Source organism: Sinocyclocheilus rhinocerous, unplaced genomic scaffold (genome assembly GCF_001515625.1).
Source record: "Sinocyclocheilus rhinocerous isolate Xijiao unplaced genomic scaffold, SAMN03320098_v1.1 scaffold551, whole genome shotgun sequence".
Classification (NCBI taxonomy): domain Eukaryota; kingdom Metazoa; phylum Chordata; class Actinopteri; order Cypriniformes; family Cyprinidae; genus Sinocyclocheilus; species Sinocyclocheilus rhinocerous.
Window position 1 is genome coordinate 1,163,937 of NW_015624564.1, and position 25,318 is coordinate 1,189,254.

Below are 25,318 nucleotides of genomic sequence, written 5' to 3' on the forward strand. Positions count from 1 at the left end.
AAAGATGCACGGGGAGCTTTGACTCATCAGAGTGAAGCTCTTCTCAGGCATGTTTCTACATTTTATGAGTCTCTAAATCAACTCGAAGTCAACTGAACACTTCCTTTATATATATATATAAAGTGGAGATCAAAATTAGAGAACAACTTACAATTTCCTAAATTTCAAGGTCACTGCTTAGTCATATTTGAAGTTATCCTAACAGGAGTAGAAGGGCAGTTTTTAAGCATATTTCATAAATTAATTGTATTCTGAAGCACAGTATAGAAAACTTAATTGAGATATTTGAAAAAGAACTCTGATCAAAATTAGAGAACATTTACAGGTACCTCCAAGTTATTGGTGTTAATCTGGCACCTGGTGCTAATTTCTTTAATTGTATGCCAAACCATATTTAACTGGCAGCATTCCTCTAATTTTCACTGAGATTGCACAATGGCAGGCCGCTCTAAGGTGACTGAAACCCTGCAACAGGAGGAAGTCCAGATGAAGGCCAAAGGGATGACCCTTTCAGCCACTGCAAGAGAAGTTGGTCGTTCCAAATCTGTGATTTCTCGAATATTGCAGGTTCACAATGACACTAATTCATTCAAGTGCCCCGACAAATGCACAAGAAGACAGGATAATGCAGAGACTCTCAATGGGGAACTGGTTCAACACTGCAGATGAAAATGCTCAACAGTTCAGCGCTAAATAGGCTCTGGATCGGTCTTGGCACATTTAAGAGAAGTTGGACTGAGAGTGCACTCTGGAGTGACCAAGCCTCTCATCAGCAGAAATAATCAAAAGGCTAGGCTCACCTTTGCTGAAGAGCTGTGTAGAGAGAGGAGAACTGGTCCAAAGTTCACAAAGTTTGTAAATCTGATTACACACTGTAAGATTGCCAGCTGACACCAGTTTATTAGACTGAGAGTGTGGCACAAGCTCAATACATTTTCCTTTAACTATATGGTATTTGTATTTCTAATATGATAGGACCTAATTAGAGAATTTACTAAACGTTTTCCCTTTGTCATTAAGGACAGTTTTCAAGGGTTTTCTATAAGCAAGAAATATATTTGCCAAATGGAAAACCTCCTACTGTTTTATAGCCTAATTATAATTACACAGAGCATACCCCTAAAACCAAAATAATAAAAATACAAGTTGACATTTGAAAGACATTTGACAAAATGAAACTAAATAGAACTGAATAATGATAACATTATCTTTTTAGACATTTTCATTATTTGAAGGTCTTTGCAAAATTAATACTGTTATATTCTTGTTAATTACTGTGAAGCTGATTTGAAAAAAAATCTGTACTGTATAAACGGCTGTATAAATAAATGTGACTTGACTTGCATATATGATTGACAGATGAAATATAAGGCGCTCGGTTGCTTCCACTGAGGGCGCGCGCCGAGCGCACTTACATTTACTTGTAAGGTTGTATTTAATATCGGTTAGGGGCGTGCAGTCGAGGAGAGAGAGGGCCGCTCTCGAGCTTGCCAGCCTCTTCAGTGGGGGCTGGATTTAAGGAATGCAACACTGGTCAGGCAATCTTCATGACGCGTCACCGCAACTGAGGCACACCGATGTGCACCACCAGAATATGACACGCGTCTCTGAAACTTAAATGCATAGGTCCTCTCTAGTCTAAGTGTGCTCCCTTGAAGACTCTGTAGGGATTCCCATCTGCTGCCTTTTACGCACGAGTATCCGTGAGCAATGAAGCTCTGGGCAGCGCGCACCTCTCCACATACCTGAGAGAGCGCACGCGATTTTATGCATGAAAATCATAGTTCGTTTCCAAACCCAACCATGGGCAACGCGTCGAACCAAACCACGGCGAACAACGACACCGACCCGTTCGGCAGGAACGAAGACGTGGCCAAAATGGAGATCACGGTTTTAAGCGTCACCTTCCTCGTGGCGGTGATCGGAAATCTGTGCGTGCTGCTGGCCATGCACAACACCAAGAAGAAAAGCTCACGCATGCACCTGTTCATCAAGCACCTGAGCCTCGCGGACCTGGTGGTGGCTTTCTTCCAGGTTCTTCCACAGCTCTGCTGGGAGATCACCTTCAGGTTTTACGGACCTGACTTCCTTTGCCGGATTGTCAAGCATCTCCAGGTCCTAGGGATGTTCGCGTCCACCTATATGATGGTGATGATGACACTGGACCGCTACATCGCCATATGCCACCCTCTGAAGACCCTCCAGCAGCCCACGAAGCGCGCCTACATCATGATCGGGTCCACTTGGCTCTGCAGCCTGTTGCTCAGCACCCCTCAATACTTCATCTTCTCTCTGAGCGAGATCCAGAACGGCTCGGATGTGTATGACTGCTGGGGACACTTCATCGAGCCGTGGGGCAACCGCGCCTACGTCACCTGGATCACCGTGGGTATCTTCCTCATCCCTGTCATCATCCTCATGATCTGCTACGGGTTCATATGCCACAGTATCTGGAAGAACTTCAAGTGCAAGACCAAGAGAGGCTCCCCGCACAGCTCTAAGAACGGGATGATTGGAAAGGCGTCTGTCAGTAGTGTCACCATCATCTCAAGAGCCAAACTAAGAACTGTAAAGATGACATTCGTGATTGTTTTGGCGTACATTGTGTGCTGGGCTCCGTTCTTCATCGTGCAAATGTGGTCAGTCTGGGATGAAAACTTCTCCTGGGATGGTAAGTTGACACATGGTTATACAAGCAAATATATATAAACACGATATTAAGTTTAAACAATATTCAGACTTTCAGAGGGTTGAAAAGCGATTTCTGTTCGTGAGCCTGTAAGCATTTATTTCGCACATTCGGAGTAGCTTGTAATCTAACTTTTTTAGTCCTATACTGAACACTATAGGCAATATATGTCAAAAGAAAAAAAAACAATGCAAGGCACCCTAATCTCTTATTCATGAAATATTCATGGTGAAAGATTTTGGAGATGCTGTCTCATAATCTACATGAGCTTTTGATTACCTAAAAATGTGTTCATTCTTATAAATTATGCATTTATTTTACAGCACATTATATCGTGTTGCACTTTCCTTTACGACTAAAGTCTGTGACTTCAGGTTTGTGTTTTACTTGTGTTTAATATTGGTGAGAACTTCAGCTACATTTCTTAGGCTGATGTGTGTCTTATATGTGTACACCGATAACATGAAGCTCTTTTTGACTAGGTGGGAGTAAAAGAGTATATCGTGGGTGTGTGTACGTGTCAGTGTTATGACTGACTAAAAAAAAATTTATTTGCGCATAAATCTCAAGACATAAATATATAAAAATATATCAACAAGTGCAAATAAAACATGCCAGTTACAAACAATCTGAGTGTGTGTCCAGTTTGGTTAAAGCAATAGTTCACCCAAAAAATGAAAATTTTCTCACCTGCAGGCCATCCAAGACGTAGATGAGTTTGTTTCTTCATCAAAGGATTTGAAGAAATGTAGCATTACATCACTTGCTCACCAGTGGATGCTCTGCAGTGAATGGGTGCCATCAGAATGAAAGTCCAAACAGCTGTTAAAAACATCACAATATTTTACAAGCAATCCAGTCCATCAATTAATGTTTTGTGAAAATCTGTGTTTGTAATAAATTCTTCATTAAGATATTTTTCAGCTAAAATATGAGTCCTCTATCCATAATAATGCTTTCTCCAGTGAAATTATTCATCATCCTTATAACACACCGGCTCAAAAAATGTTTGATTGACAGGTCTCCTCCAGATTCAGACGCATTATATTAGTAATAATGGCACTGAGATCAAAGAAGGATGGAATATAAAATTAATTAAGTTATTTTTACTGGCCCGGTGAGCTGTGTGAGTAATTTTCCACTTGGCTGACCAGTGTCTGCAATCTAGGTCCAGAACACACTCCTATTCCAGACTAACTCTTTCGCCTCTTAAATACACTGCATAACTCACTATAAAAGATCAAACCAAGTGTCTGCAACCAAATATTGCAAGAGTTTTTCTCAGAACTAACTTCACTTTTCTGAGTTGTTCTTGCCCCATAAATGCCAATAATAAGCGAGAGTCCAAAATAGAACAACTTTCATCATTCAGCTTGCCTACTGGAAGCTTTTCTGCCGAGCTCAATGTCTAGATGACGAGAACAAACCCAACTCTACATATCCATAATTCTCATACAACCCTCCTAATGGCTCCCTATCCAGCTGCCTGCATCTTCTTCACCTCACATCTCCACATCTCTGCTTCCCCTCATTATTTCTCTGCTTTTTTCATGAAATGCTACAATCCAGCCAGAACACAGTAATAACGTGGCATTACAAGAGGTCAGTCTTGAACAGCAGACTTCTTAGACAAAATGTTGTCATTCAATTGTTCATTTTTTACCCTGCCATTGAAATTATTCTGTTACAATGGTGCCAACTATAACTTTGGAATTCCACGTAGCCAATACTGAGAAACAGTGAAACTTTCCAGTTCTCAGAACGACGTTTAAACTCTTCTACAGCAATTCTTCTCTCCCGGCATCCCTCGCTTCATTCCGTTCTCACTCTGGCAACCCCCTGCAAGTGAAATCATTCTTTCTCCTACTTTGAAATCAGCATCACCATATCCTTGTTTATTTTTCAACAGACTCCCAATCTTTCCGCACTCTTTGTGTTTATCCTCGAATATGTCTGTGTGCAATCCTCCATTCCTCATTTGCTGAGTGCCTGTTTTGCTATGACACACATTCGAAAGAGCATGTGACATTATTTCTATATTATTCAATAGCAGTTTACAAGCTACTTTTGTCTTTTTCTTTGTTCCTTTATTGTAATTCGCAAAAACTTCTGTAGCTCTCTCTTTTCATTCAAAAGATATTGTTATGCAAGTACTAGCTGACAGCTTGTTCTCTATCCATCTTTCAATAGATTTTTTCTCTCTAAAATCAGTGAAGGAAGAATAAGCTGTCGTCACCTCAGAGAAGAGCTGGCTACCACACTAACCCATTGTTCTTTTTCAATGTAATGTATAGACTAATGTAAACTCTAGATGTTTGCCCTGAATGCCCTGCATTTCATATTTCTCATTTATCTTTAAGTAATGGATTTACTATTGCATCATGGAACAATTGTCTTGCACCACCAAACAAATGCCATTTCAATTTAAAACACTGTTGTTAAAAGGCCTCACATGTGTTCTTGCATGTGCACATCTGCTTGACTCAGAGAACATTATTTACGAAGGAGAACTTTAGAACTGACATAAACTTGCACATAAATTCAACAGAATTTTTTTATCGTCACAGTGAGATTTTCCTTGGGCAAAAAGGTCTTTTGATTTCATTCACGAGAATCTATCTAAATCTATTATGAACCATAACGTCTAGCGTTTATGGTATGTCTGTAAAATCATTCCTCATTTGCTATGCCTCTGAAACCCCCAAATCCTCATATAGACTTTTGCTGACCTCTAGGTTTCACATAAGATACTTAACACAGTTGATGGACAGTAGATGAATCTTCTGCTGTTTTGATGTCTTTAAAGCCAAACTGATATATATTTTATCTTTGGTTAAAATTAACTATTAAAGACACCAGCACTCATAGCTATCATATTAGCATTTTCAGATTATACAAAATCTACCTTACCTGTTGCACATACATAATAATTATCTGATTTCAAATAATACTTTTTTTAAATTATTGGTTTAATGTCAACAGCACTCATTTGCTGTACTAAAAGAGAATATTTATGTTGTAAAGTATCCTGTAACCTATAGGCTATATTGTATTTAAATATTTAAAATGTAACAATTGAATATTTTAAATAAGTCTATACTACATTAAAAAAAACATATATTTTATAATTTTAAAATATATATTATATTAAAAAATGTTAATGATAAATGTATAACACATCTGTTTTAGCAGATTATTATAAATGTAGCATTTCTTTTTAATGTTGCAACCTACAGCACTCATGTACACAACAAAAAAACAATGTTTTTATCGTTATATGCATCTGTCGTATTATTTTAATGTAATTTAATTACTCTTACTGTCCTCGAGGCTTATTTACTGTATTTGTTAAAATGGGAGGAGCCTAAGAACCACAAACGGCTCTGATTTATCGAAAGTGCGCCGCCTTTTGGTCACGTGATAAGCGTTGAGCAAATCACATCCACGCTTTCAAGCACGGGGAAGAGCTACTAACTGTTTGCATGTAGTCCGCCTTTATTGCATTGCAATTGTGCAAAATCAAACGATAATATATTATGATTAATAAGGGTCCCATATGGAAAAGAGTGCGGTCTTACGCTGGACCTGTTCCGAGGGCGAGGCATGGGCACCGGGTCGTGGCCATACGAGAGCTGGTAGTTGTGTTTGGAGGTGGAAACGAGGGAATAGCGACCAATCTACATGTTTATAACTCGGGTAGGGCACTAAATATACTACATACTATATAGTACAGTGAGTGGATGCATAGTTTATAAAAAACACACAAGAGACGTGACTTCAGATCAGATTCATGTAGTTCCCAGCAATTAATTCACTGAATTAATGAAACAAATCATTGGTTAATATACATTAAAATAGTCAGAAATACTACTAAACTCTATCAATGTTTTCATATTCATTCATGCTGACTGGCTTATGTACATTAAAATAGTTAGAAATTCCATGAAACATTTTTAATACATATGTAATGCTGATGTACACAATAATGCATTAATGAAAGTTATAAACTACACATTTCAGTGACCAAGCAGTGGTTCCTGCCAGCAGTGAGAGGCGATATCCCACCTGGTTGTGCCGCTCATGGCTTCGTTTGTGAAGGCACACGGATCCTGGTGTTTGGAGGGATGGTTGAATTTGGCCAGTATACCAACAGCCTCTATGAACTGCAGGTGAGCACTTAATGTAGTTCAGTTAATAGTTTATGATTGTAGTACACAGCTTTAGGAGGGCCCTGATTTCTATCTGTTCTTTCAGGCCAGTCGATGGCTGTGGAAGAAACTGAAGCCCCGCCCACCAAGGAACGCATCACCTCCATGTCCACGAATTGGCCACAGCTTCACTCTTCATGCTAATAAGTGTTATCTTTTTGGTGGCATGGCCAATGACAGTGAAGACCCAAATGGCAATGTACCAAGGTGTGCATATTCATATGCATTTATTCATGTCAAATTCAAAAACACATACATACTCACATGAATGATGCACATTTGTGTTTTTATGCAGATATTTAGATGACTTCTATGAGTTGGAGCTGCAGGTCCAGTCTGGCGTTAAAGGTTGGAACATTCCTGAAACCAAAGGTGGAGGCCCGTCAGCCAGGGAATCCCATAGTTCTGTGGTGTACTGTGTTAAGGGTGGAAGTGCCCCAAAGCTCTACATATTTGGGGGCATGTGTGGGCACAGACTGAATGATTTGTGGCAACTAGACATCGGTAAGGCCTTGTTCATATTGATAAAAATAATAAAGCTGTATGACCTCTATCTCATTTTTATAGTTGCTCATTTGGTTTAAGCTGATGTCTTAATTATTTCAGAGACTATGGCTTGGTCATTGCCTCCAGCCAGAGGTCAACTGCCACTACAGAGGAGCCTGCACACCTCCAATGTGATTGGAAACAAGTAATGCTACAGCCCGTTTCTTTTTGATTAGATTTACTGTAGAGAGCTATTCAGTTTGTGGTCCTAAAAACAGTAAAAATAACAAAGCTTTGCAACTTAAATTTTTTTTTTGATGATGCTGATTTAAAAAAATATCAATAAAAGCTTTCTATCATGTAGTTTTTTCACAAAACAAGAATGATTTTTCATATTATATGTATCAGATTTAATGCACTCAAATATCAAGTTTAAATAACAAAAAATATTCAAAATATATAGTTTAACTTACAATCTGCAAAGGAGTAAAGAAATATGTTCAAATACTCCATTTATTGTCAAATAACTTTACATAAAGTTTATGCCAAATAAAATTAAAATCTATAATTTTCTGTCACTGTTTGGATTCTGTCGCCTCAGGATTAGGCATAAAATATGTCTTTAGAATAATTTATACATGTGCAAATCGGCTGAGAATTGAACAGATAATTGTAACCTGACCTGGAATAGGAATCAAGTCTTTGTGGCAGTTCTTCTGCTGATTAAGGGATAATACAAGACTTCTTCACCTTTCAAATGGTTGTTGAAAGCAAAAATGCTATAAAAACCACATTATGTTTTGTGAGAAAGTGTGACATTCTATAGCAAAAAAAGACACTATTTTTTTAAATCAGCACCACAAGATTCGTAAGAAACAAGTATTGGATTTCATTCAGCAAATATGATGCAGGGCAGTGCAATTAGCAGTTTCATGTCACAATGGTTTCAAAATTCCCATTTGAGAAATGACTTGAGACACTTCATGTAATGTTAACAAAACTGCTATTCTGAAAACCCATTTGAAATCCATTAGGGGTGAATTAGCCTCTTGACGTCATGACTGAACAGCTCCATTGTCCATTTCCTCTCTCAATTTCACTTTTCAATAAAGTCAAGATGTTCAGGTATGGTTCTTCTGTATATTATTTTACCTCATTTTTTCCACAATTTCTCATCTTCTTTATCTTCTTGTTGTAGGTTATATGTGTTTGGAGGCTGGGTTCCCGTTGGAGAGGCAGAGGACGCGTTTGCCGCAGATGGAGTCAAGTGGGTGTGCACCAACTCTCTTTCCATGCTAAACCTTGGTATGATCAAGAATATTACGTCATTCCTGCAGCTAGATAATCTCAGAAATTGCTTTAATAACATTCCGTGTTTTATCTTGGTATGGTTTGCTTACTGTAGACACAATGACATGGCATGACTTGACAACGGAAGAACACCAGCATGGATCGGCTTCAGGCGAACAGTTAGTCGAACAGGAAGAGGGTAATACACACTGGCCGAAAGCACGAGCCGGACACTGCGCAGTAACCGTCGGCACTCGACTTTATGTATGGAGTGGGCGAGATGGATACAAAAAGTACAATAACTACCAGGTGTGCTGTAAAGATCTGTGGTACCTGGAAACAGGTGAGTGATAAAGGACGACAGTCATTAAATAAACACATTTTATATTTGAACTTTGAAATCAGCAGGTTGTCATTTGTCGTGTGTAGAGAGGCCTTCCACTCCTAGTGCAGTGTTCCTTGTGAAGTCCACAATTAATATGCTGCATGTCGGCTGGCGGCCCCTACCTGCAGCTGAATGTTATTTGCTTCAACTGCAGCCAATCACATCTCCTCAGTCCGCTTCCTTTGAACCACAGTCCACACCAACTCCACCACCAGACACTGGAGACAGAAAAGAATCTGTACAAATCGGTATTACAACTTAAACATTTGGTATTCGGTGATGTTTTGAACAGTTGTTTTGCAAATTAATCCAGTTTAAATGTGTCAAGTTAATAGTATCTAACTGGTAAGGTTGATATACAATAAATGAGGTGTGGTGGAAATTGCAAGAACTATAATATAAACATATATAAACATTTTACACTTAAAAAATATGCTGTTGAAAACTAAATTTTTTAAATTTATATATATATATATAGTGCTTGAATTTAATCTGGGAAAAGGAGTAAGAACCCTGTGTATGTTATTTATAATTTAAATAAATGTTATTTTATTTATATTAATTTTCTGTCTAGACATCCAGGCAAGTGCAGATGTCAAAGTTAGAGGAGAGAGAAAATCTTCATTGCAGGTCAGATTTCTGCATTTTAGTGGAATTTATAAATGAATTTATATATATTTTTTTATTAATCTCACAGGGCCTTTCTCGTTTCAGGAAAGCATTTTGAGGCCAAAAGAACCAGGTGAGGACAGGGCAGATGTCCCACCAAAAGGTAACAATGGTAGAAAAGCAAACACTGCTTCTGATGTCTAGTTTAATATACATGTTTATTTCCACTCTTGCATTCCCACTTTTGAACTTTCTATGTTAGACAATGTTTTAGTCTCATACAGTTAGTCTTATACCTGAAGATGTATTTTTAATGTGCATAATCAAAGATCAAGAAGGTGTTTCCTTCGCGATGCCATCAGATGTGAATAAGGCTGGTAAGCTGAATAGTACATGCCAGAAAGGTATAAGCACACTTACTGTGGACAATGGACCTGTTTTGGCAAGATTTTACTGTGGTTTTTCCACTCTTACTGTTTATGTTCTCATTCACAGAACGGGACATCTCTCCAATACCATTCCAAAAGGTAGGGTGTTACAGTGTGTTTCTGTACTAAAGCGTATACAAGTATAAAGCGCCTAAAACACATTTACGCCCTGTGCCCTTACAGTCCAAGGACTCTGTGTGGTTTGATGTAGGTGTGTTTAAAACACTGTATTGTGAGGTTACACACTACTTCCTGCCTTCTAAAGATGGTGACATGGCATCGACCCTGTCTTGTCAAAACTCATCTGACAGTGAGGTTTGTCTGCGGTTCTGGTTTGGTACTACCACAACTAATTGTAACGGTTTCCAGTTGTTTCAGTGTGTTTTACGTCACCGCTTCTGTCCGACAGTGGAAGTTGCCGGGTCCTCATTATTTTAAGGATTGTGAGAAGCAGGAGTTGGCCTCAGGAGTCACATATAAATTCAGGGTGGCCGGACTGAACAGCCGTGGCCTGGGTGACTTCAGTCCCATCAGCGAGTTTAAAACCTGCCAGCCTGGATTTCCTGGAGCCCCATCTGCTGTAAAAATCACCAAGGTACAATCATTTTTCTCAGTGATGACAAACATTTTGCAAACAAACACGTTTAGATGCTATGTCATGATTTCAGGATAAAGATTCAGTGCATATCACCTGGGAGCCTCCCACCTCTCCGTCCGGGAAGGTCACGGAGTATTCCATGTACTTGGCAGTGAGGAAAAGTCGAGGGAACAGCATGGAGCGACCTGGCGAGCTGGCCTTCATCCGAATCTACTGCGGTACCAAGACCTCATGCACAGTGAGCGAAAGCCAGCTGAGCAACGCACACATCGACTGCTCGGCACGGCCTGCCGTCGTCTTCCGAATCGCTGCTAAGAATGAGCAGGGCTACGGTCCGGCCACTCAGATCCGCTGGCTGCAAGGTGTGCAAGAACTTCTAAAGCTTTGACTCATGAGTGTATCCTCATCAAATCCTCGTTTTTCCTTGTGTTGATGTATGTCCTATTGAACTGGAAGTTGGGGAGGGTCTCATATTCAAGTAGCCTTTGGTTTTTATGTCAAAGCCATGAAACATATATGCAAAGTGAATTCAGTTTCATGGGTCTTTAAGAAGAGTTGCGTGTAGAAAAACAGCAATTATGGCATTTAAACTCTACACAAACCAATCAAAATTTCAATTGATTAAAGAAATATTTAAGAGCCAGCTTACCTTTATTATGGCATTGTTCATGCTGTTGATGTTTACTGGCCAAGTATTTGACCAAAAATACAGTAAAAACAATATTGTGAAATATTATAATACTTTTAAATAGCTGTTTTAATATATTTGAAAATGTAATTTATTCTTGTGATGGCAAAGCTGAATTTTCAGCATCATTACTCCAGTCTTCAGTGTCACATGATCCTTCAGAAATCATTCTAATATGCTGATTTGCTGCTCAAGAATAAGTTCTTATCATCAATGTTGAAAACAGTTGTGCCGATTAATATTTTTGTGGAATCCATGATACTTTTTTTTCAGGTTTATTTGATGAATAGAAAGTTCAAAAGAACAGTATATTTAAAAATATAAATCTTTTGTAACATTATAAATGTCTTTACTATCACTTTTGATCAATTTCATGCCAAATAAAATAACTTGTTTCGTTAATTCCTTTAATTTCCCAAATGTCTGAACAGTAGTGTACACTACAATATAATCTCAAGTGCAACATACAGTCCAGTCCTAACATCTGAACGTGTCGTCCTACAGATGCGAGTAAGCTGAAATCGTCAGTGACGCAGGCAGACTCCAGTCCTCCAGCAGCAGAGCCTGACACCACCTGCAGATGAACTCTCACTCCTGATGGTCGGCCAGCTGCTGCACTGACTGCCAAAGCTCTAATACTTCAGGACTGCATTTCACTCTCTCTATTATTCCACAAAGCCTTTTGCCATTTTAATTTAACTCCTCTGTGTATAGGATTGTCCCAGTCCACTGTGTTTTTCTAGATCTTGATTGCCTTTTAATGCCATGGAATGGTTTATACAGTAAGCTTTAGGTTTATCAGTATCAGTCAAATTGTTCATTATCACTGTAAAAATGTACATTTTACTTTAACACATTTTATATTGAGTTCATAAATTTATTTTTATTATGGACTGTTATAGCCACAGCCAACACTTTTTTTTTTTATATCTCCAAATCCCTACTATGGTTTTTGTGAGCAAAATTCATTCATGCCTTAGTGGAAAATGAGCTACTTCCCCATATCTTAAACTGCATGTACGTTTCTTAAAATAGGCTCCTGTATTTTTAGGAACTGCATAATTGCCAGTACTTTGAACAAACAGCTCCTCCAGAGCTCCCTTCATTTGTTTTTTTTTAATCATTTGATTGAGATGTTTTTTTCTTCTTCCGAAAAGCCATCCAGTTCTTACTCTTAACAGACTTTTAACTGGAAACTTTTTTTAGTTTTGTTGCCATTACAAAAACATTAATTCTATATTGTGCTATAAAAGCTGAAATTCTGCAATTTGGGTTAAATATTCAGTGCATTAATTAAACATAATACATCTACTTTAACATTAATTACTATAATCCGTCTACTGGGGGATTTTTAATATCCCTTTTGTAGAATTGCTTATACAGTTGTACATAAGAGATTATATCTGTATTATGTTCCATTAGCATGCCACTAACCTAGAGAACTACAGAGTATTAATGACACAGATTGTACCATTTCAAACAGAGCTCTTAAAAACATTGATCCGTCAGGGATGTGATGCACCACAACCCTTTCTTGATCACAAAATAATCTTTGAATTTCTTTTTGTGACCACTTTGTTTTTTTACATTTATCCCCACAACATTTTGGTCAAATATAGAGCATTTCTGGCGTTCACTCCCATAATGGTCTTCTTGTGTAGACTAAAATTTACTAAACAAATGTATTGCAATAAAATTCAGTTGGAAACCACTGTTATGGCAAGGTATACATTTGTTCAAATTAATTTTTATCAGTTTCTTTTTTAAGACATACTTTAAACAACATTCAAACAAAGACCGTTCACTTTTTTATTCAAAGAATCAGCATAATGTCAGTTCAATAGGTTAATTAAAATCAAATGTCATATCAAATGAGAATTCCCTTAATTCTGGGAATGTAAATTGTCAATATGGCCTTTCTGTCTTCCCACTGCCCCATCCCAAACTTTAAAAATGATTAAATACAAGAAACCCCCCAAAAAAGTCATAATTTGGTGCGGCCTGTACCAAGCAGACCAATCAAAACAAACTGGCCTAAATATAATACTGAATGAATTACATGACATCACTTTAGATCAAATCAGGCAACAGGCACTTTTGTTCATTCTCTGGTAACCAGGCATCTCTTGGTCTTCCAGCACTGACCTGAAAACTTTGCAAGGCAAGAGATAAGTGTCCGGACACTGGACAGGCTACTAGATATAGTCACGCCGGTCTTCAGTCATGAGAATTGTATCTGTTGCACACCAGGGATCTAAAGGAGCAGAAAAAGAGAGACTGTTTAAACACTGAGCATAACTAAAATTTACTACAGAAAAGGGTTCAGTGTCAGATTTTTTTTATTCAAACATCAAGCATTTTTAATCATAGGTTAACATGGGTTGGTTTACATACTAACCTGCTGGTACGAAGTGGTGTATACCATCACGTTCTGTTGCTGGCCGTCTGCAGTGATCAGTCCTGCAGGCAACTGACCGGCTGTGAGTTAAAGTAAAACACAAAATTAATTCACTATGGAAACCTTTTAAAACACTAATAGCTGTAAATAAGCAAGAGAATAGTGCCATGTTTCAACTGCATAAAATTTTCTGAACAAGGCACTTGCTAAAGAGTTTAGATAAGTCTCTTATGTCAACTCTGAAGGAAAATAGGCATGCATGAAACAAGTGAAAAAATATATATATAAAAGCTTTATGCATGAAAGAGTTTGCACTTACTGAAACTGTCATCTGTAAGCTCTTCTCCAAGGCCTTCGCTGACTGCAACCGGAGTGATTCCTTTCTCACCCTTCATTGCCTTGGAAACATGAATATGTTACTTCACTTCTAACCAAAATTTGTGCTCTAAAAATTATATTCATGATGACACATGCAGAATATCACATGTGAGTGAGTGAGCAATACCTCTCTGAACTTCTGCAGGTAGAGTTTAAGCGGTTCCACGTACATGTCAAAACCCAGAGTGGACATAGCAAACAGGATGTCCTCTCCGTTTATGGTCTTGCGCTTCTCTTGATGGCATCTCTCACTGGCCTCAGATGTGATGAAGCTGATGAACTCGCTCACACACTCCTGAACACACTCTTTTGCCTCCTTTGCTATCTGTGATTGAAAAGAGAGATGACAGAAGCGATCAAGGTTACTTATACATAAGATTAGGATTTTATATAGACTGCACTCAAAAAGAACAATTTCTAGCTAATAAAATATTTTGAAAACAGTTTTTTTTAAAATTACGAGGTCACCATACCTGGAAACAATTTCAAAATTCCCTGATATTACCTTTCCAGTCTGTGGGATGGCATTCTTCATGATGCGGGCGACATTTGCGATGGGAAGGTAGATGTCCTGTTCTCGAAAATAGTCTTTGCTGCCGTTGCCATCCTCATGGTCATTGAAACTTTCATCCCCATCATCTGCACAAGAGAAAAAACATGACAATGGACAATCAAACTTACCTCATAATAATCATGTTCTTCATTATCTCTAACAAAGATTAATTATTTATGGTGACATCATGTCCATACCATCCTGGGTCTGTAAGACATATGTCCCTCCGGTCATATACTCTCCAGTTATTCCTAACTGAGTGGTATCTGTGGTGCTGCTGTCTCCTTCCATCTGAAAACATAAACAATGAGGGTTAAGATATTTATGCCAATTACAGCTTTATAATGAGCAAAAATATACACACATGATCCAAGACAACTAAAAAAAACTCTCCAAAAAGTATTAAAAATAATACTGAAAACCCATATTAAATAATAACCATATATATATAATATTTATAAAACATTTACACATTTAGCAGACGCTTTTATCCATCGAGAAACAAAAAGTACACTTACAAAAGAGGAACAGAAAGTAATTCGTCAAACATATATTTATAAAATATAACTCAAATAATAAAATAAATACGCAAAAATATGTAGTGGCTCTGGATATGTTATTAATAGAGTTACTAATTGGTCATATAATGATTTGTATGTATTCCTGGCAGCCTTTGTTTTATAGTCAGCTAGCAGGTTAGCATCGTAACAGCTCACGCTTACAAATTACACGCATTTAACATAAGAAAATAACTTATTTATGAACAATTTGGATACTTTAAACAGAAATTAACCGTCTTCTTTTTAATTAAACTTGTTGTTGATTAAATGTGGTTAAATGAGGCTTCGGGGCCTCGCCTGCATGTAGCCTCCATCTCTACACTCAAATTATCCCTTACCCATCCTCAAACATTCATTATTTTAAGACTTCCTGCATTTAACGGCTGCTTTGGCCTGGTAAAACCCGTAAAAACCTGTCGGTATCGGCCTTTTCTATCCGTTAAACACGAGAATTACCGCTGAAGCGGATCATTCGACCGGAGCCACAAATACAAACCTGACTCGCGCTCGCGCTGCGACTTGATTGGACGGAAACGGGACTGCGCGAGACCGTTTGTGCCCGCGCTTGTGCACGCGCGGATATCGGTCACCAGGGGGCGCGCTTGAAATGAGATTGTGAATTAAAGCTACAGAAGAGGTTGCGTTTATCGACATATCTATGTTCCTTTTATCTAGCAAATCGATTTTATTGACCTTAATCATTAAAACGTTGTTTTTTCATCATGTTCCCTTCATTTGGTTTGATGACATGATTAGACCCATACTCATTACTATGTGGGTAATTATCATATAAATTAATTTTATGGAAATAGGTGGAAATCCTATACACACTTCCCTCTAATTTCCCTTTCCTTCCTGTTTTCATGTCTCTGGTAAAGATAAATGGTGCTAGAGCTCAATTTGACAAAAGAACTGAATGAGGTGGATTTCAAATTCAAATGTAGTCTGTTTATCATCACCAACTATGAAACCTTTCATTTTTCGGGATTATTTGCTTCATATTTTTTTTCTTCATGAGTGAATAATGCACCTATAGGTGATGCTTCATTACTTTAAAAGTGCCATATGCTCAAAGTGATGGCAATGTTGCACAGTCAAGCAAGTGAAAAAGTAACTAAATGCTCTGCTTCTCTTTGAATGTGGTTGGATGAAATGGTTTTGTCTCTTTAATCATTTTTGAAAGTTTTTTGAAGCACAATATATGTGCGTAGTTCGGACCTATCAAATTAAAGTTAAAGTAAATAATATAATTTTAATTTTTACCAACTTCTGACTGCTTGTGATACATTCTTGTAAGAGTATTTTACCAGATCTTTCCTAAGAGTAGCAGTTTACAGCCATTAGTGCACAGTAATGGCTTTAACTAATTGCTTACAGTCAAATAAAAATATAACACCATTTCACCCCATCCTGGCTGCATATTTTGAGTCTAAACTGGCACCAAAGCTACACTTACAGTCACAGGCTGACCACAAATAACTGCATTTACCAGGAGTTTCCCAGCATACTTTTTATGCTGTAATTTCTCGCTGTACAGTAAAAACTCCCTTCTCTTCTGCTCACAGGGACTCAGAGGACATCAACACCATGACCTTGTAATTCTGGCCTAATTCCCTGAGTGCTTCCTCATGGGAATGGACACCTCAGAAAGTGCCTCAAATCAGCAGGTCCAATGCAAAATCACTCATGAATTTTAAACGTTTCTGCTTCACTCAGCACTGAATGCTGTGGACCGTGAATGCATAATTATATTAGCGACTGCTTATTGAGGAGGAAATGTTGTGGCAGTTTATATCCATATAAATTAAGACTTAATTTTCAATTTTGAATTGCTACAAACTCTTCAGCACTCACCCAAGAAACTTTGAAGATTATGTAGAGACATTTATGCCTGTGATAATCTCGTTAATATGTAATTAACATTCTTTTTGACTTTCAGTTTTTACCATTGATTAGTTCCTTCTTTAAGTCTCAAAAGTCATTTCTGCCATTGTGATTGGCTTTGTGTTGTAAATGCACACTTCACCACAGGGGGACATCGGCTGAACACTGTTTGCCTAAAGCTGGATAAGCAAACTGGTGTATAGCAGGTTGAAACTCAGTTCGTTTTCTATTTTTAAAGGCTTCCAATTTATTTATCTAAACAGTGTGTTGATTTATGGCTTTTCGTCTGGAATAAAACTGATTTTAAATTACATTAATAACCCCTGGTGGCATATATTTAATGGTCAAGTTGTTGTTTTTTCTGGTCTTTCCAGCGTCTGCATTATTTACCAGCACATACTCAAAAAATTTCCACCAACCTGACCACAGTCATAATGTAGATTGGGATTTTTAGGCCAGTAGTCCATGCTCTGATGAACTTGCTCTTGTAAATACATGATGAATGAGCACAATGATTTCAGTAGGTTACTGCACAGCAGCAGTTCATCATCTATAAGAGAAACCAAATGACTTGGTTTATAACACATAATAAATTATAAATTTATTTATGTATTTACTATGCCTTTTGACTTGATGAGGTTTAATTTAAGGATAAAAAAAAAAATCTCCTGTTTATTTTTTTCTAGTTTTATAAAATTTTTATTTTATGTATATTTTGTATTTATTATAAGTTATAATAATAATAATAATACTTTCAGCTGAAATGCTATTTTATTAAATGAATAAATGTATGAAAAAGTAAATAAATAAATAACTGAAATCGATACTTCTTTTCTTATTATACTTCTTTTATTTATGTATACATGTGCATGTAGTTTCTATTATATGCAAAGTACAATATATAAGTTATTAGTATTAATGCTAATATTTTGTTTATATGTGTATGTTGTTTCTATAACATACAATGTATTAACTTAATTATTAGTGCTTATGTATATGTATATATATGCATGTAGTTTATACAATGTATAAATTAATAATAATAATAATAATGTTTCAGCTATATCTTATAACAGCAACTATGTATAATATAACTATATATATCTTATAACAGCAACTATGTATAATAATAATAATAATGTTTCAGCTAACATGCTATTTTATTAAATAAATAAATGAATAAACAAACAAACAAACAAACCTTCCCATATTGTTTAAATTAGATTTACAATAAGAACAATAGCTACAATAATTAACTGTGGTTACTATATGGGAAATTTTAAAAATTTTCACACATGCAATAACCATCAAATTCAGTGGCAGACGTTGGTTTGAGATGCTGGGTCATGGATATAAGGGGTATGCACTGTAAAAATGTCAAACCACTAACTAAAAATTCAGATTGCAATGCTGGATTTATTTTTTAAAGAAACTTAAAACGCACTTTTTGACCTCTTTGAATTCAATTGCAGATGTAGGAATTATAATTGCGACTTTGAAAACTCGTAAAAAGCGAATAGCCATGCGAAGAAAGTATTGGGGCAAGTCAAATGGAAACATAGTTGCTGTTATAAGATATAGATGAAAGCATTTTTACAGTGTGGGCGCGCTCATTCACCGCGCGGCGAGAGGAGGCGGAGTTTCGCTCGCCGCTGTGGTCTAGTGTGCGGAGGAAGGTAGTGCACTCCAGGGAGCTGCGCTGAGATCTTTGAGACACGGACGCAGGCGGCGGCAGCGAGAGCATCAGCATCAAACACAGACCCGCTGTACGGGGCTCGGCAGCCTCCCTCCGTCCCTCCGTCTCTCCGTGCCCAGCCATGAAACAGATGTTACTGGACCTCATGAGGATGAGTAGGATCTGCCGGATGGTGCTGGCCACTTGTTTAGGATCTTTTATTCTGGTCATCTTCTATTTCCAAAGTATGTTCCAACCAGGTAGGACTTCGTCACTGTTTCATCATAAAGGCTTTTAATCGATTTAAGATGCTCTTTTGTAGCCCGTGACATGGTGATTTAGTGTGGAAGAATGTCATTAATAATCAATGAGCTGTCTGAAGGAGCGCATATCGATCAGCAGCAGCGAGTGAATGATGTACTGACTCGCATCAAAGCTCCAGCTGTCTGTAGCCTGTTTATGTATTTTTAATCTTTTACTTATATGAAACACAATGGGTAGAGCCCGGGTCCGTTGTTTATTGTTGTGGAGGGACGGTCATTCAGTGGAGAGTAACCGCTGTGGCCACCGGCACGGTGGAATGTCTCTGGGAACGGTGAGTCATCAGCATCACCGGCATGTGAAGGTTATCAGCAGTCCGCTGGAATGCCCATGTCATCATCGTCTCACTCAAAGGGGATGCTGAAACAAAGACAGAGGAACTGATGAGTTCATGCACACTCATCCAGATGTGGTCTCCAGATCTGCACTTGATGTTTTACAGAAGATCAGAAGTGCACATTATGACACATGGCTTCTTGTGTTTTATTGATTTAAAGGAATAGTTCAAACGAAAAATGAAAATGTACTCACCCTCAGGCCATCCAAGTTGTAGGAGTTTGTTTCTTCATCGGAACAGATTTGGAGAAATTCAGCGTTACATTACATGCTCACCATTGGATCTTCTGCAGTGAATGGGTGCCGTCAGAATGAGAGTCCAAACTTTTACTTATATGAAACACAATGGGTAGAGCCCGGGTCCGTTGTTTATTGTTGTGGAGGGACGGTCATTGTCTCCGGTGGCCGGTATACAGTAGAGTCACTGTACTGATTCAAAGAGCTGACACGCTGTACAAACATTCATACATCAATACTGACACACAGTTGACATACATTCACCCTGCTGCTTCTGTTCATAACAGTCACTTTTATTGTTGTTAAATGGAATATTAAGTAAAGTGGACGAACATATATAATTCAATAACCGAGGAAAATATCTCTGAATGTAGCGCAATATTCTTGTATTGTGTAGATTGTGCTTTACTGGTTGAGCAATTTCCTTCACGAGACAATCAGTCAGTCAATCTATCTAGTCTAAACCCACTGGAACTCCACATACGTTGTGCATAGAAAACATCTGGAAATTGTATTCTACTTATTTAGGCTTTTTCAAAGAACAATTGAAAAGTTCTATCTATCTATCTAAACAATTTAAAAGTTCTATCCATCCATCCATCCATACATACATACATCCATACATACATACATACTGGAACTCCACACACGTTGTGCATAGAACACATCTGGAAATTGTATTGATGGATGATGTAGGATGTATAATTACGCCTGTCGGCACAAGTTTCATCATTAAGAAATCTTTTATTTTTGCTTCTGGCTAAAATATGAGTCTTCTATCCATTATATTGCTTTTTCCAGTGAAAATGTTGTGTATATGAATCAGGAGATAAATATGTACAGATCAAAGACAGCGAAGACAGTCCAAAACATCAACAACAGGGAATTTTCACCAGAGGAAGCATTAATATGGATTATGGACTGGTATTTTGGCAAGAAACAACGGTTTAAGGTTAAAACAAGGATGGATTTGTTTCTTTCAAACACGCATCTTTTTTCTTCACAAGACTTTAAGTGATGGACTGGATTTGTGTGAATTACTTGTGGATTATTGTGATGTTTTTATCAGCTGTTTGGACTCTCATTCTGACGGCACCCATTCACTGCAGAGGATCCATTGATGAGCAAGTGATGTAATGCTAAATCAAATCTCCAAATCTGTTCCAATGAAGAAACAAACTCATGTACATTTACCTACTCGTGTCAATTTTGAGCAAATTTTAATTTTTGGGTGGTCTATTCCTTTTTTTCAAAGCATAGCTGGGATGCAATAGCATCCCATGGTCTGTTGTGATGTACGGGCATTTTTTGCATAGTCGTACGAGCAGCTATTTCTAAACGCATCTGTGCATCCCACATGCTTATGAACAATGTCTAATACAACAGTCTCCTTTATGCTCAACATTGGCTTGACAGGTGTTTCAGTTTCCTCTTCCGTTTTTGTGTGTGTGTGTGTGTGTGTGTGTGTCTATGGCCACCTGCCCTTGCTCTTTTCTCCTTTCCTCCCCCCGTGTGTGACCTGATTATGCACGCTAGCCTACAAACATACCCTGAGAACACACTGGCACAGCACGAGACACACACTCACACTGGAAAGCACCTCAAGTGGACCTGAGCAGTTGAATGGTGGGCTGACATAATGCTTCAGTGTGTTCCGAGAATGAGAAAGAATCTGGGTTACAGTGATTGGTTCCAACTTGTAAACAACTAAATATTTTCTATTTCAATAGCACAGTCATGAGACCATACAACATGCATGCTAACATGATTTAATTGTGAATAAGTCAGCTTCATATTTCTGCTTTTAAATCCTCCAAAAATTGGACTGTAACCTCTTTTAAAGTAACTGAGGGGAAAGTATTTCCTATGGTAATCAACATTTGAACCTGGAATATTTGTTTAATATCTCAGATATTTTTCAAAAGAGGTCTGTGCTCTGATATGTCAATATACAAAATCAAAAGCCAGAGATTTCAATATTTCTCATCACATTTCTGTATGTTAAAGTTATCTGAGCTATGCTATCTGCTTTTTATAGCTCAGTTGTCTCTATTTTTAATTCTCAATATTTAATATTTTGCTATTTTAATAATTAGGAATTTTAGAAGAGAAAAGTTATTTAAATGAAGAATAACGAAGAACTGTTGATAAGAGCAACTTCAGAGTGATACAGTTTTCCTCTGGGCAGGACTGGAGAGATAGAAGGAAATATGGGGTGGAAAGGAACCAAAATGAATTGAGATAAGAGATAAGGAGTGTCTGCAGGGAGCTCAACATTCCTTAAGGGTTGGTTGCTCAGGGCCAGGACGAGGACCCAGACCAGCAGATCAAAGAATCCCAGTTCTTCCTGAGAGCTTAGATAAGGCTGTCTTTCTGTATTTGTGTGACTGACTTTCCCTGACGTATATGGCAGTCTTTCTTCTTCATCTTCCGAGTCTGTTGAGGACTGGCATTTGATGTTTATGAATGATAAAGGTCACGCCAACGTGAAAACAAATGACATACCAAAGCTCAAATCACACTCTCCTGTTTGCCGTTGAGCAAGTGTTTGCCTGCCAGTTCTGAGCTCACTGTTGTTGTTTTTTTTGTGTCCTTTTTTTGAGAGTGCATATGTAGGATATCCTGTTTGTGTGATCTTGGTGGGCCCGGTGTTTTTCAAGCTCTTGCCATCAGTTTGCACACACCCACATGCTCAAGCTGGTCCCAGAGAGATGTGGATACTGGTACAGCTGGAGTATTAACATTTCAGAATACATTTTAATAGTTTAATCATATGATATGCTGTCATAATGTTTATGTATTACAAATAATAAAATATATTTTATAAGCCAGAGCCAGAGCTTGTGATGTTGGAGCCCACCAGACCAATTTGGTTAATATCCATCTGCTGAAACGGACTGAATTTGTGGCTCACACTCCCTGATTCATGTTTTTGGGTGGCATACGAACAGCTGCTGCTATCACACCTGCCCCCAAAACATGCAGCGTATCCCGATAAGCTTGTATCGTATCTCTGGAGAATGTCAACTGTAGGAATCTCCAACATATCTGAAAGGCTTCCTTGTTCTTTCATTTCGGTTGATGTCAAAAGCCACGCCTGCAGAAAGACGGGCACATGCTTTCTGCCCATCTGTCTCCCCCTCTCTTTCTGACTCTCCGATGGTTAATTGTTAAAATAATTCCCAGTGCTGCCATATGTGTGAGATAAAAGGTATGCACATGTTTGTGGTTTATGAGCCAGCCCATTAGGCTCATTAAGCCCAGTTTGCACCGTCTGCAGAGCGTTGTCGTGGGAGGAGCCCCATCTTAATGATGGAAAACGGCAAAAGTGTCATTTACAAAATCCAACATCTGGATGCCAGCCACCCGCATCTGGAAGAATGAAGAGAGATCTCTGTGTATGGCTGATTATATCCTAAATCCCATAATAACTTTGCTTTTTTTAGGTGCTGGTGCTTTAAATATTTTGGTAAAGTGAGTTTGTGTTGCGTGATTGTGTGTTGCTCCTTTTCTGAATTTGATAATTACAGATTCGGGAGGTCATGGTGTGTGCAGATCCCAGAAGAAGTGCTCGGAGGTTGTTCTTTTATAGCTTAGGAGAGATAAAGTTCTCAGATACGCTTTATATAAGTGACTTGGTTTTGGTATTGTTCCTAAAAGTCCTTAGGAGGAATAAAATTAGAAAACTGTTGACATACAGCATAAGTATAGAGGTATAAAATGACTGTGTGCTGATATTTTTAACATTTGGAGTCTTTTGTTCAGGAGAAAAATCAGCAGGAGACTTCTAGGAGAATCAAATGAGATCTCATTTGTGCTTTTTTCCTATGGGCACAATAAAGTGTTGATATGTTTGTGTGTGTGTATGTGTATGTGTGTGTGTCTCATTAGGGCCTTTGTCAGCCTACTAGCTGCAGTCATTATGCTCAGCGTGGAGTGTCAGCACGCTCTGAATTGAGTGGTTTGCTAGCGAGAGTATTGATAAGCATTGATCTTGCTGTACGACTTGAGCTTTAGACTGTTAATGGGAGAGTAGAAGAGGAGAAGAGGGACCTAACCACATTTGGCTATTGTTTATGCCTGTTAGCATGATGAGAGGAAGATGTCACATTTTTTATCTGTGACAGTGTGAACTATGAACCCAATAATGAGATGAGAATGGCTAATAAACACACACACACACACACATGCAAAAGACAAAGTCAGCTGAACTACAGTTATATGTCATGATCAGAACATCTAATTGATATTCCACACCAAATAAGTATATAATATAATATAATTAATATAGTATAATATAAAAAAAATAAATTGTAAAGTATCTGTTGTATAGAATTTTTGGGATCTAAAATATAACTTCTTTTTTTCAGTATTTCTTTTGATTATTGGTTCTGGAATGTGACCTGCACATTTCTTTGTGAAATCCACCACTTCCGGTACAATTCTGAGTTTTTCACATTCAGGCTGAGCAAGTCTTGGGATTTGTTGAGAATTAATTACATTCTTGAAAAGTCCTAAAGTGAATTATAGTTTTTAATAAGGGAAAGGGTTTGACTGTGTGTGTATGCTTTCAGGAGGGGTGTGTATTTGTACAGACTTCTCCTGACTATTGTGTGTTTTAAAATGGCCATTAATAGCCATCGATGAGTTATCTATCACTATCCACTCCTGCTGAACAAGCACACTTGTCTTAAACACACACATTATATATGTGCATATGAGGTTGATTTGTTCTAGCAATACTTGATAGCTCATCCTGTCCGTTGATTAAAACATATTTATTAGTGCAACAAGCCAAAGTAAAGATAAAGGATAAGAGAGGCAATTAGATAGAGACAAAGAAAAGCACAAGTGAAAACTTGAGTGAGAAGATATGCGACGATGGAAAAATACCACATTTCACGGGGTGTAAGCAATCACCATGGAAACAGTGGCGTGTATGATGTGTGTTTTGGGGGATGGGGTGTGAGAGTATAAACAGGTGTTCATACATGTGCGTGTTTGTTAGCGATGTGGAGGCTTTTCTTTTGTAGGTGTTTGTAAGCATGTGGACGTGAGGGCTCACTCCCTTGAATAATAAGATAATGGGTGGATACAACGAGAATCCATGGCTGTTATTCATGTTCATTCATTTAATCCCTCTTCCTCAATGGCAGGAATCGAGGCACTGAGCAATCGCATCTGACATTAAAAGACACATGACACTTGATATGAGTGCAGATTTGAGGTGAAAGAGAGAAATGGAGAGAACTTGTGTAATGCATAGACTGAATGGGTTGAGGTAAAATCCTTAAAGGGGTCATATGATGCGATTTCAATTTTTCCTTTCTCTTTGGAGGGTTACAAGCTCTTGGTGCATAAAGAAGATCTGTAAAGTTGCAAAGACTAAAGTCTCAAATCCAAAGAGATATTCTTTATAAAAGTTAAGAGTCAACCATGCCCTGCTAAAACGGCTCATTCTAACACGCCCCAACATGTCTACATCACGATGTGGGAAGATTTGCATAACGCCACCCAAGTGTTCACGCAAAGAAAGAAGGCGTAACTTTTATTCTCACTGTTGCCGCCGCCGCCATGTTGGAGACGCTGTGTGTT

General features: G+C 38.0%; 4 protein-coding genes across 9 annotated transcripts in view; 3 read left to right on the plus strand and 1 right to left on the minus strand.

Moving 5' to 3' along the window:
* Positions 1-1,562: 1,562 nt before the first annotated feature.
* On the plus strand, positions 1,563-3,886 carry LOC107744016 (arg8-vasotocin receptor-like). The gene is made up of 2 exons (XM_016557476.1): positions 1,563-2,671; positions 3,858-3,886. The coding sequence occupies exons 1-2, from the start codon at positions 1,768-1,770 to the stop codon at positions 3,884-3,886; spliced, it is 933 nt and encodes a 310-aa protein (XP_016412962.1). The 5' UTR covers positions 1,563-1,767.
* A 2,266-nt stretch (positions 3,887-6,152) lies between these two features.
* Positions 6,153-12,465, plus strand: LOC107743554 (host cell factor 2-like). Of its 2 annotated transcripts, XM_016556831.1 has the most exons (16): positions 6,153-6,385; positions 6,710-6,858; positions 6,944-7,104; positions 7,193-7,401; positions 7,504-7,588; positions 8,582-8,688; positions 8,789-9,016; positions 9,103-9,306; positions 9,633-9,688; positions 9,773-9,830; positions 9,997-10,071; positions 10,163-10,194; positions 10,279-10,410; positions 10,505-10,690; positions 10,764-11,055; positions 11,886-12,465. In XM_016556831.1, exons 1-16 carry the CDS (start codon positions 6,226-6,228, stop codon positions 11,963-11,965), a joined length of 2,214 nt encoding a protein of 737 aa, XP_016412317.1. In that variant the 5' UTR covers positions 6,153-6,225; the 3' UTR covers positions 11,966-12,465. The 2 variants fall into 2 exon arrangements, with proteins under 2 accessions (XP_016412317.1, XP_016412323.1); XM_016556837.1 differs by lacking the exon at positions 9,997-10,071.
* A 711-nt stretch (positions 12,466-13,176) lies between these two features.
* On the minus strand, positions 13,177-15,859 carry nfyba (nuclear transcription factor Y, beta a). Of its 4 annotated transcripts, none has more exons than XM_016556983.1 (7): positions 15,767-15,859; positions 14,908-15,001; positions 14,663-14,796; positions 14,285-14,482; positions 14,099-14,177; positions 13,780-13,859; positions 13,177-13,635 (listed from the first exon to the last, which is right to left on the minus strand). In XM_016556983.1, exons 2-7 carry the CDS (start codon positions 14,999-15,001, stop codon positions 13,603-13,605), a joined length of 618 nt encoding a protein of 205 aa, XP_016412469.1. In that variant the 5' UTR covers positions 15,767-15,859; the 3' UTR covers positions 13,177-13,602. The 4 variants fall into 4 exon arrangements, with proteins under 4 accessions (XP_016412469.1, XP_016412477.1, XP_016412494.1 ...); XM_016556991.1 differs by having other exon boundaries at positions 15,727-15,783; XM_016557008.1 differs by lacking the exon at positions 15,767-15,859 and adding an exon at positions 15,684-15,762.
* A 2,995-nt stretch (positions 15,860-18,854) lies between these two features.
* Positions 18,855-25,318, plus strand: part of chst11 (carbohydrate (chondroitin 4) sulfotransferase 11) — a 42,415-nt gene continuing 35,951 nt past the window's right edge. The window contains exon 1 of one of the 2 annotated variants that reach the window (XM_016556952.1): positions 18,855-19,089. In XM_016556952.1, the coding sequence (XP_016412438.1) occupies positions 18,972-19,089 (118 nt within the window). In that variant the 5' untranslated portion in view covers positions 18,855-18,971. The remainder of the gene's footprint in view (positions 19,090-25,318) is intronic. The other variant, XM_016556958.1, reaches the window with a different exon arrangement.